We start from the raw sequence: 12,313 nt of genomic DNA, 5'->3' as shown, positions 1-12,313 counted from the left end.
AAGTTCATTAGAGTTACCAGCCTCAGAAATTGCAGCCCAAATAAATGCTTCACAGAGTTCAAGTAACAGACATCAACTGTTCAAAGGAGAAAGCATGAATCAGGCTTTCATGGTCGAATTGCTGCAAAGAAACCACTACTAAAGGACACTGATAAGAAGAAGAGACTTGCTTGGGCAAGAAACACAAGCAATGGCCATTAGACCGGTGGAAATCTGTCCTTTGGTCGGATGTGTCAAAATTCTTTCTTTTCTCTGTGGCATTTCTTTGTGAGACGCAGAGTAGGTGTACGGATGATCTCCGCATGTGTGGTTCCCACCGTGAAGCATGGAGGAGGAGGTGTGATGGTGTGGGGGTGATTTACTGGTGTCTCTGTCCTCTCTGTCACTTGATCTCTCCCTGCACGCAGCTCCCACTGCATGCGCTGTGCTCATGGCGGCACTGAGTCTGTGTATCCATACCAATGGCTTCAGTTGGGTTGCTCTGACAGATATATTCGAGAAAGGAGGAGATAGGAATCCCATTGGGAAATCAATGGTGGAACGCATAATGCCCCACCAAGCAGAATGTCGACCAATCACGTTCACATTGCCATGCTGTGTCACGCGGTTGCTAATCATCACTCAAAGTACGTAATGTCACGATTCCAAAGCTATACAATATTACAGTTAATTATTAGCAAGTTAATTATCTTACATCTCAGAAAAGATTTCTAATGTTGTACTTCTTGTTGATGAAATTCATGCTAATGTTGGGTTTTTGAGCTAGTGCCCAACTGACTCTCATTCACTCCTTGAAGGAGAGCTCTACTTGTCCCAGAATCGCCCAGAATGCACCGCATGGCCCATTGACGTAGCATTGGCAACGTACACAAAGGGTGTTAACACAACTCCAATGGAGTCTCCCATCTCCTCAAAAGTATCTCTGGCTCCCTCTGCTCAAGTAATGAAGAGATATAAGTGAGTAGTTAGCTACTTTTCATCACTCTAAACTCTAACAAAACTCATGGAACATTGTATATATTTTTTAATCATCTCTCCTCTTATATTTGATGAGGTTGAAGCACATCCGACATTGTTATGATCTTAATCAGACATGACTGTACTAATCAGCAGACCACGAGCATACGACTCAGCTTCAACATTTTTGTGATCAAATTAGTGATACCCGAGCCCTAACCAGTACCCTAGTTATTGATGAAAAAACAGGCCCAACCTGGTCCTAACCCTATGCATAACGTCGGGGCCCGTCGGGCTTGGGTTGGGTAGAAGAGCTCTAAGCTGGAGAGAAGACTGTTTCACCTTTTCTCAGCGGAGGGATGGTGAGTTTGGTGAGACCCAGCCTCACCTCTACTACCTCCCTCCATCCCTCCTTCTCTCCCAACAGACTGACTGACAATCAGATGCAGGCCATTAGTCCAATAAAATAGAAAAACGGATCACTATGTTCACTCAGCTGTGCCTCACAAGTAATACAACAAATGATCTATTACCAGTGGGCTCATATACCTACAATTTTGAAGTAAGGCGATTCAAGCATAGCCAGTATGCAGTGATAATGTAATGAGCCATTAGCCTACTGTACAAACCTCCATGCTACAAAACTGTTTTTAATGTTGCATAGGCTTGTGTTTTTTAAGTCAGGCTTTTAATAAAAAAATCTGAGCGATAGATCTCGGCTTGCTTTTGGACTGAAAAGGTTGGCGATCACTGACCTACATTATAGCTGTACACACTATATAGTTGCTATTCAGCAGCTATTTATACACTTTAAAGAAATTATACATCAAGTAGCCAAACAATGAGGGAAAAAGTTGTCGGCATGAGGGAAAAAGTTGTCGGCATGAGGATACATTTTGCCACTATTTATTGCTGAACTCAGCAGGTTTTGTCTGGCTAATAGCCTACGCAAATGGGCTGCAATCAAGGTAGATTAAAGTATGTCCAACTTGTCTCCTGATGTCTTCCTTGTTGATTCTCTCTCTGTGTCTCTTTTATTCTTTATTTTTCTTAGAAAAACCTACCTCTATGTCTGTGCTTGTCTCTCTTTTTTTCATGCAGAGGCCTATAGTAGCTACAGTATGCGACTGCGTCACCTTGCATTTCCCTGTGTACACATGTTTTCACCGTGGCCTGTAGGTCCAGTTTCTGGGCTTGACTGCTCTCTATACAGAGTATTGACAACCCAGACAGTCTTTCCTGAGACATTGTGCATTACACACTGAGTGTACAAAACATTAAAGACACCTTCCTAACAGTGAGTTGCAATTAAGGAGAATGTGAGATGCTCAAATAAAGATGTTGCAGAGCTGCTGTATTTAAAGCACCTCACCATTCTGCACAGTTTCCGTGATGTTGCTACGGCAATCAAGCTGTTTTTAACCATCCCTGTAACTGTCGTTTCTGCGGAGAGATCATTTTCTAAAATAAAACGAATGAAGAACTACCTAAGAACGAAGCACAAGGCTCTCGTTCTCATATGCCCTTTGGAACACCCGAGGAAGCTCAACTCATTACAGTGGCGTCGTTGTAGCCTTGGACCACAGCATTTGTTCACCGATACCCCCTTACTTTCATCAGTTCAATCATTTATTTCTCAAGGCCTGAGGTACTTTGAGGCACTTTGATCAGTCACATTCTTGAATTCTAAGAAACAAATACAGTATCAATGTATTATTCTACAGTACCAATGTATTATTTGACATTGTAGAATAACAGAGAAGATATCGAAACTATGAAATAACACATATGGAATCATGTAGGAAACAAAAAAGTGTTAAACAAATCAAAATATATGTTAGATTTTAGATTCTTCAAAGTGGCCACCCTTGGCCTTGATGACAGCTTTGCACACTCTTGGCATTCTCTTAACCAGCTTCACCTGGAATGTTTTTCCAACAGTCTTGAAGGAGTTGAGAAATTGTTGGCTGCTTCTCCTTCATTCTGCGGTCCAACTCATCCCAAACCATCTCAATTGGGTTGAGGTCGGGTGATTGTGGAGGCCCAGGTCATCTGATGCAGCACTCCATCACTGTCCTTCTTGGTCTCAAATAGCCTTCACACAGCCTGGAGGTGTGTTGGGTCATTGTCCTGTTGAAAAACAAATAATAGCCCCACTAAGCGCAAACCAGATGGGATGGTGTATTGCTGCAGAATGCTGTGGTAGCAATGCTGGTTAAGTGTGTCTTGAATTCTAAATGTTTTGAGGGTGCTGACTGTATTATTTGACATAAATAGACTGGTTTTGCCCACAACAACTTTCTATTCCAGCTGGGAGAGAGTGTGAGGACGGCTCAGGTCATGCAGGTTCAGATAGGACTATACAGGACAGTTGTATCTTATTGTAAAAATCAGTTGGTTGCTGATTAGTATGCTGTTGAAAAAAATGTGAATTTCCAACTTTAATTACTGAACAAGTAATTGCATTAATAGCAGCCTTGCAACACCGTGTATAGCTTTCTGAATTGTTAGGCTTAACATGAGAAAATTACGACAAAATAGGCCTACCAATAAACATTTATCCATTAGCGAAAGCAAAGATATTGGCTACATGCACAGGCACCATAGAATGCCTATCATCGATTAGATAAGCACCCCCAATAGAAGTCTCAATTTCAGCACCATGGACAGCGATCGGTAGTCTATACTTTGTGAGTGGCTGTCTGGGTGACGCATTCAATGTATTTATTTTTTAAATGTCTGGGGACTCCGACCATATTGGGGGTCCAGAGAAACTGCGTTACGCCAGTGATCGCATCATTAAGAAAAGAGGGAGTGAGGTTTTTTCTAATATGAGAAAAAAGAATTCACCCAACCTGTACCAATTTTTTTTTCACCCAACCTGTACCATATGCCCCAGGTCTCCCTGGAACAGGATCCGTCTGTATAGCTCTTGGCATGCTGCTCTGATGATGGAGTGGCCAGAAGTTAGACCCCCCTGGATTTCTCAATGAGTCCTCTACCATCCTAATGTCCTAACGTTCGCCCTCCTCCATCCTCTTTGGGTCCACACGCCTGCTGTCCAGTCCCTCCCTCCCTCCCCCACTCCTCTCCACCTTCCCCTTCCTCCCTCTGTCCGCTGCAGGTTTTATGAGATCCCCTGGGCTTCCATCTGTCTCTGTCCCACACTGGCTCCGTTATTGGGCTTTACGCTGCTCACAAACTGCCTGCTGCCACAGATGGGAACGGACTGGCCTGAAGGACATGGAGCTAAGTCTCTCTGTAGCAACACACACTCTCTCTCTCTCTCTCTCTCTCTCTCTCGCTCTGTCTCTCTGTTTCTCTCTCTTTGTCTCTTGGACTTGGAGTTACTCTACCCTCTCTTTCTCTCTCTCTCTCTCTCTCTCTCTCTCTCTCTCTCTCTCTCTCTTCTCTCTTTCTCTCTCTCGCTCTCTCTCTCTCTCTCTCCGTTTCTCTCTCTCTCTCTCTTTCTCTCTCTCACTCTCTCTCTCGCTCTCTCTCTCCGTTTCTCTCTCCAATCTGCCGGACAACGACTTCTAAGTCAGACCACAGAAATATATGGTCAGCTGGCTGGGTGTGGAGTGGAGAATGTCCAAATGTCTTTAAGCATGTTTCCTGAAAAAGACTGTGGTGTCCTAATACAGGTTGTCAATGTTTCTGGAAGGACCGCAGTGTGTGGCAGGCTTAGGGGACTGATTACTTTAACTGGTTTGGACGTTGGGAACTTAAGGCAGTCTGCGGATTTGAATATGAAGGACTTCATAATCCAACAGCCATCTGCTCTGCTGCTCTGATCTGATGGGACTGAATTAATAGGGAGGCTGTAAGCTGAAGAAAACACACGGAGAAGCTGAAGAGAGGTTGGAGGTTTCCAGGGGGGAAGAGAGAGAGAAAAAGGTCAACGTTTAGGTTGAGGAAAGCAACACAGTCAGAGTGAAAAAGCCACCGCGGTTGGTGGATATTGAGGTTGATTTGATTTAAATGATTGATTTAAAAGATGCCGTTTGAAGACAAAAACATGGAGAGGGCTGGAGGTTGGAGGTTCCCACTGGGCGGAGAGAAAGCGATGGAGGCCAAAGTTTAGTAGTCGAGGAAAGCAGCACAGTCAGAGTGAGACAAGCAAAGGAAAGAGTGAGGAAAGGCACAGCGGTTGGTGGATGTTGTTGAGGTTTGAGAGAGAGAGAGAGAGAGAGAGAGAGAGAGAGAGAGACAGAGAGAGATTGGCAGTTGCCGGTCGGTGGATATTAGCGGTTTGATTTAAATGGCAATAAGAGTCCAGGCTCCAGCCTCACAGTCATACAGACAGAGGAATGAATCATGGATCATCAAGCAGCTAGGCCTCTCTCTATTGCTGAAGGGAATACTTAGGGTGCATCCCAAATGGCAGCTTACGAAGTGCACTACTCTTATGGGTCCTATGGGTCCAGAAGTAGTGTGCTAGAAAAGGAATGGGGAGGGTGCCATCTGGGGCGCAGACTAGAAGAGGCCAGGCAAGTAATAATGACAGCTTCTTGTTCTTTATTCCTTTACTTTACCCCTCCTCTCCTCTTCACTCTGTCTGCCCGGCTATAGTTCAAGTCCTCCACTCCTCCTATCCTCTGCCTGTTCTGCCTGGCAATAGTTCTAGTCCTCCACTCCTCCTCTCCTCTGCCTGTTCTGCCTGGCTATAGTTCAAGTCCTCCACTCCTCCTATCCTCTGCCTGTTCTGCCTGGCTATAGTTCTAGTCCTCCACTCCTCCTCTCCTCTGCCTGTTCTGCCTAGCTATAGTTCAAGTCCTCCACTCCTCCTCTCCTCTGCCTGTTCTGCCTGGCAATAGTCCTAGTCCTCCACTCCCCAGGCCAAATCGTGACAGTTCAATAATGCCAAACTATTCCTGGAATGTCAAGCTAACGCCTCAGCAAGAAGCAGCCTGACTGTGTGAGTCTATATGAAGCGGCTGATCCTAACCTCAGTTGTTTTTTCCCTTTTGCATTCTTCCATATGCTCCCTTTCTCCCTTTTCTGCTGGTCTTCTCAGTGTATTGAACAGGCATGATCAATCAGAGGCTCCCTGCGTTGTGCTACACACAAACGTGCACCAACAAAAGCACACACACACACACATATAGAGGAACACCAGCGCCAGCTAGTCAGCCAAAGTACAGAGTAACAGACAGGAACAGGCATTCCACTCTCCCAATGTTCCATGGGAGGCTGCAGATGAATAGCACACTATTCTGTTATTCCAAACCCACCCAACCCCCTCCTCCTTTCTCCTCTCTCCACAACACTGTCCAGTGTCCATTCTCCCCTTCCCTCCATCCCTCTTCCCCCTCTCTCCAAACCACTGTCCAGCATTCACCTCCCCCTTTCTCTGTCGAGACGGCCAGTGGTCTGTTTTGAAGCGATGGTGTGCGCAAAGGGGTTGGTTCGGGGTGGGAGGGGGGAGGGGAAGGGGGTGACAGCATGCAGCAGGGAGATAACAATAGGTCATCTGGGAGTGCTGCTGGTGCAGGGAGAAGTAGGATAACCTTATCAATACTATCACCACCACACTAGTAACACAACATGGGAAACAGCTCCATCCAATTCCTCCTGGCCTCTTACCTCTCTCTCTCACTCTCTCTCCCCGCTCTCTCGCGCTCTCTCTTTATCTCTCTCTCACTTTCTTTCTCCCTCCCTCTGTCTTTATTCTCCTCCTCTCCCCAGTCTCTCTCTCTCTCCCTTTCCCTCTCTTCACCGCCCCCCCCCCCCCTCTCTGGGTAATATGAGCTCCTTCTGTTGCCATGCATGAGGGTAACACTAAAACACAATCCACTACCAGCAGGAGAAACAGGAGAAAGTCATTCCCACGAACAGCCTCTCTGATAAGAGGTGTTCTGGCCATGTGTCACTGTGGACACAGTAGTAGCAAAGAGGAAAACAGGCTGAGGAAAAAGAGAGTGTTGATTAAAGGAGCGTTGAAAGGCCTGTGTTAAAACAATGTTAAAAGACAAGTGAGGTTGAGGGACGTTTTCCAATAATAATATATGTGAGAAGAAGATAATAGGTTGCACACAAAAACAATAGGCTTTTATAGTGTTTCAACTAGTGGAGGCTCCTCAGAGGAGGAAGGGGGGGGGGATCATCCTCCTCAGTGAAACTTAAAAAGTTATCCTTTTTAGACAAAACTATACTCAATATACTCACGTCACCAAATGTTTGATTGAAACACATTGTTTGCAATGAAGGTCTATAGTAGCCTCACCAGCACTCTGTAGGTCAGCACCATGGTGTAGCCGGGGGACAGCTAGCTTCCATCCTCCTCTGGGGACACTGACTTCCATAAAAAACCTGGGAGGCTCATGGTTCTCACCCCCTTCCATAGACTTACATAGTAATTATGGCAACTTCCAGAGAATGTCTTCCAACCTATCAGAGCTCTTGCAGCATGAACTGACATGTTGTCCACCCAATCAAAGGATCAGATAATGAATCTAGTACTGAAAGCATAAACTACAGCTAGCTAGCGCTGCAGTGCATAAAATGTGTAAGACTCAAAGAGAGAGAAAACAGTTTTGAACAAATACATTTTTTTCAAAAGGAAGGAGAAGCAAGAGGGAGTTAGAGACATATTTACTTAACTAGCAAATGCAGATAGGTAGTCTAGCCTACTCAAACACCCTGCTCAAACAGAGGGATGCTATGTTAGCTCGCTGGCTATGACTATTCAACACAACACTGGAACAAAAGAAGGAAGGGAAACACTACTAAGGTACACAATAGCAGATTTTGGTAGACGGAAGGTGCTCTTTGGTAAAAGGGTTAAATTGGTCATCAAAAGAAGGCACTCTTCATATAATTAATTAAAATGCCTTTATTTGTATGGCATGTTCAATGGAAACAAAGTTTAAAAACACTAGAACTCTTCCAGGTCAAGGTAAGCTTTGGGTTTTACTAATTTATTGCCACCAGGGCCCGCTGGTGTAAGTGCTAAACTGCTTACTGACTGTACACCGTAACATTACTGCATGATTGCAGGGGGTTTAATAATGTGTTAGTTCTATTAAATATGTTGACTACGACGTTACTTTAGCTAATATGGTGACACCGATGTAGAATGTGTGTAGCTGTTATTATGAGGTTTGGCTTGGAAAGGTTTTTTCGCCTGGTCACATACAGCTGATGTGTTGTGCATTGAAGTCCACAAGCGACGGGAAAAGGTAAGCGGAGGAGATTGCAAAGATGCGAGAAGGAATACATCGTGGCTGCTATGAAAGTGAACTGTGTTCATGTGTGATTAGGGGTATATTCATTCCGAAGCTTCTGTTCACAAACTTTTCATAGGCGAGGTTGTAGCAACCTCATGATGGGTAAAGGAAAAATTTGAGTATCATGTAGTAGCCTAACATAGCGAGCTAACATAGCATCTCTGCTACATTAAAATGGGTGAATGGAATATGATTGACAGTCATCCAATATGCTTTAATAGGCCATGCTCATGAAAAAAAATATATTGTCCTCCCTTCATCTTAAACGGCACCGACCTCCACTGGTTTCAACACATTTATTGTTCTGTGATGTCTCGTATAAATTTCCTGAGTTCTGCCTCTGTCTCCTCCAGGCTTGTAAAAAATGCACTGGAACCACTGTCCTAAACAGCACCTGACAACCTGGTGTCTCTCTCTCTCTCTGTTTCTTCTCCTCCAGGCCTGTATAAGATGCACTGGAACCCGGAGCATGCCCAGTCTCTCAGCCAGTGGCCTGAGCAGCACCTGGATGTGTCCTCCACCACCTCCTCGCCGGCCCACAAGTCCGAGCTGTACGCCGCTGGCCGCACCCACGGCCGAGGAGGCTCCACCCACGGCTACGCCTGGGCCAATGACGACATTGGTGCCCTAACCGCCTCCAATCTGCTGAAGAGCTATGCAGAGAAGTACTCTGGTGTTCTAGACTCGCCCTACAACCGTCCACCGGGGCCCGCTGTAGGGGCCTACCCAGAGCCAGGGGCCTTCGGGGGCCTCAATGGCCTCAAGACTGAGCTGGAGCCCTGGCCCCTGAGCCACAGTGCGGAGGGGCCCTACCCCGTGTCCCTGGATGGTCTGTCAGGTCCCAAGGCTGGGGCCACATCAGCAGGGCCCCCAGGTGCCAGCAGTGTGTCAGTGGTCAACAGTAACCTCTCAGACTCTGGATATAGTGGTAGCAGCTCCTGCTCTGGGTCTCACTCCGGTGACTACAACCCCCCCAGCTACAACGGTACCTACCTCTCGTCTGGATACTGCCCCGGGCCCCTGCCTGGCTCAGCACTTCCCCCGCCTCCCTCCACCACCCCCTCCAGCCCACGCCCACCCTGGTGCCCAGCTACTCACCCTCCACCCAAGTTTACAACTACCCGCCAACCAGCTACCCCCACCAGCCCAGCCTGGCCCCCGCTTACAGCCACCCCTCTGCAGGGTACTTACACTCCGGGCTGGCCGCCCCTACTCCTCTCCCCTCCCGGCCCACTGTAGTCGGGGGTAGCTACAGCTACCAGGAGTCTGGAAGTGGGGTGAAGAGGAAGGCATTTGACATGTCATTGGAAGAGGAGGGGGAAGGTTCTCGATACAGGAAGTATTCAGGCTACGACCCAATGAAGTCCGGAGGAGGAGGGGACTCTCTCTCTCCCTACAGCATGGGGGATAAAGGAAACATCAGATTCACCACAGGCAGCACAGATCCCCTGGCATTTAAGCCCAGTAAGCCCTCCTCCCAGCCCCTGGTGTCCCCTCCCTATATGGTGGCTGTGGCAGGTGAGAACAGCCCGGCAGCAGGGATGACTGGAGAGAACGGAGGAGGAGGGGGGTCAGAAAACCAGGTCTTCTCCCACTCCCAGCAGCAACAGCAGCAGCACCGCTCCTCCCAGGCTCACAACCAGAAACGCCCCTCCCTCCACGGCCAGGGCCATCCTGGGCCTGGACCAGGGGAGACAGCCAGCATGAAGAGTCCAGACCCCATGGTTCTGGATCTAGTCAACGGGGAAGTGCTGGATTGCAGCCCGGCCCTGCTATGGGGGGAGCTGGCTGGGCTGACCCACGTCAAGGCTGCCCTGGAGGAGGAGCTGTTGTGGCCCTGTCTAAGGCCCAGCCCTGCCATCCTGCCCCCAGCCACCGTGCTGCTGTTCGGCCCCCGGGGAAGCGGGAAGACCACTCTGGCCCGCTCCATGGCCGCCCAGCTTGGGGCCTCCTTCTATAGGCTCAGCGGGGCCATGTTAGCTTCTAAAGGCAAGGTGGATGCCGAGGGGATACTGGGGGCCACGCTGCAGGTGGCGGGGGCGAGACAGCCTTCTGTTGTGCTGCTCAGTGAAGTGGAGGCTCTGGAGGATGAGGAGGGGCTGAGGCAGGTGTTGCTATCCGCCCTGGAGAAGGCCCAGATGGGGTTAGGGTCGGCGGGGGGAGCCCCTGGGCTGGTGATCGTAGTGTGTACCACTGGCAGGCCAGACCTGCTCCAGGATACGGTGCATCGGAGCTTCGCCAAGCACTACCACGTGGGTCTGCCAGATGCGGGGATGCGGAGACAGGTGCTGCTGCAGGCGCTAGTGCCCCAGGGATGTTCTCTCAGTGACAGGGAGCTGGGGGCTGTACTGCAGCGGTCAGAGGGGTTCTCTGTGTGGGAGCTGCTGCAGCTCTGCCAGCAGGCCCTATCCTCAGCATCCACCTCGGGCCCTCAGGGGCCCTTACACAGCCTTTCAGGACAGGCTACAGGGCCCCCAGCCCTCAAAGACTTTGAGAACGCCTTCTGCAAGGTGCTTCCGCAGTCGAACGCCACCCCGAAAGAACTGGACACTTGTATGGAGTGGAGCAAGGTGTACAGCCACTGAGAAGGCAGGAAGGCAGGGAGACAGCCACTGTATGTAATATAATGTAGGGGACTGAATGTAAACCCTGTCTTCACTTTTGACATGATGACAAGTCTTGGGAATGTTTTACTGTTTAGTTTTTTGCAATTAATTATTATTATGCAACCAAAGGTGTTAGATTGTCAAGATCGAAGGTTTGGGAGAGATGAGAAGCAGATTTAACGTAGGTTTCTCTGGTTAGCATGCTGATGTTCCTATTAAATATACATATACTTTATTTTTCCCAAAGAAAAAGATAGATGATGCCTTTGTGGACGGGGCAGTGTATTACAGTAGTAGTTGAACCTATATGGTGGGATAACTGCATCATTGGAGATTACTTCTCAAAGGTTCAAATCCTAACTTGAGATCTATGTGCATAACTTGTCTCTCAAATCTCGACATCAGTGCATGAATCACGCAAAAGCCGAGTTGAGTGCAACGTGCATCTCTAGACAGTTAGGATTCCACCCAAAGATCCATCTTTTTTTGTACTACAGGACATAAGTCAGTGATGTGTTGTCAAGGTGACGTAGTCCAAGGTGATGGATCACCAGGGTCTTTAGGAACAACCTGGACTTGTCCAATAAGAAACACTTTTTTTTTTTGCTTTCCGTTGCAAAACAGATTGAAAGGGGGCAGGACTACCTGGACTCATTCAATAAAAGCAATTTTCGTTGCAAAACATTTTAAAACATTTGTTTCCTAATGAACATGACCCAGGGATTTTTTGAGAGATCTCTCTGTTGTCTGACTGCTACTCTCAGGACCCTATCTATTACCAGTCCACTCCTGTGGTGTTTTAGTTTTCATTGGTCATTTGGTGTGTGAAAACAGCTTTAGAATCAATTTGAACAACTATAGTGGGTTTTTTTTCCACAAAAAAATGATCAACAATACCTCATTGTCTCTTAGCATTATGGGTTATTAACTTAAAACACAGCTTTTAGCTTCTCACCAAAGTCATGGCATTGTGCTGAAATAATTCAACAAAAAGCATCATCATCATTTGATCTGGTCTTATCGTGGACACTTTGGATCAATAGTCCCTCTTTCCCCTATAGTACAGTATCACATCATTCACAGCTGTTTTTGAGACAAAACCACTACAATAACTCATCAATTGTGTACATCCTGAATGGTACTCTACGTACAAAAAAAAAAACGTTAATATGCAACTTTACAAAAACGTTGAAATAGAACATAAAGGTCATGAGACTAGGTTGTGGTTGAATATACAACACTATCATTCAAAGCCATGAGTATAACATCCACACATACAGTATATTTGAACTGTGGTTTATCACACATTCCTCATTCAGTGCAGTTTTCCCTGAGAATGCTGCTTTAATTACAGCCCTATAACACAGACAAGCACAGCAAGGCAAGATGGCGGTATCTTTGATGTCTGTTTGTCTCTTTCACCTATCTGCTTGTTTTCTTAGTATGTATGTATGTAGTCTTGTTTGAAATGCTCAGGAAGAATTTCTTTACCTCAAAAAAGAAATAAAGAATGTATGTAGT

General features: G+C 47.0%; 1 protein-coding gene across 1 annotated transcript in view; it reads left to right on the top strand.

Moving 5' to 3' along the window:
• LOC112221660 (fidgetin-like protein 2) overlaps window positions 1-11,998 on the top strand; it is a 30,626-nt gene extending 18,628 nt beyond the window's left edge. The window contains 2 exon segments of the mRNA XM_024383872.2: window positions 8,626-9,228; window positions 9,231-11,998. Of these exon segments, the coding sequence (XP_024239640.2) occupies window positions 8,626-9,228; window positions 9,231-10,771 (2,144 nt within the window). The 3' untranslated portion in view covers window positions 10,772-11,998.
• Window positions 11,999-12,313: the final 315 nt, after the last annotated feature.

This window comes from Oncorhynchus tshawytscha, linkage group LG22 (genome assembly GCF_018296145.1).
Source record: "Oncorhynchus tshawytscha isolate Ot180627B linkage group LG22, Otsh_v2.0, whole genome shotgun sequence".
Lineage (NCBI taxonomy): Eukaryota > Metazoa > Chordata > Actinopteri > Salmoniformes > Salmonidae > Oncorhynchus > Oncorhynchus tshawytscha.
The sequence above is the reverse complement of the archived record's forward strand: the minus strand, read 5'-3'. Positions and strand labels throughout refer to the sequence as shown.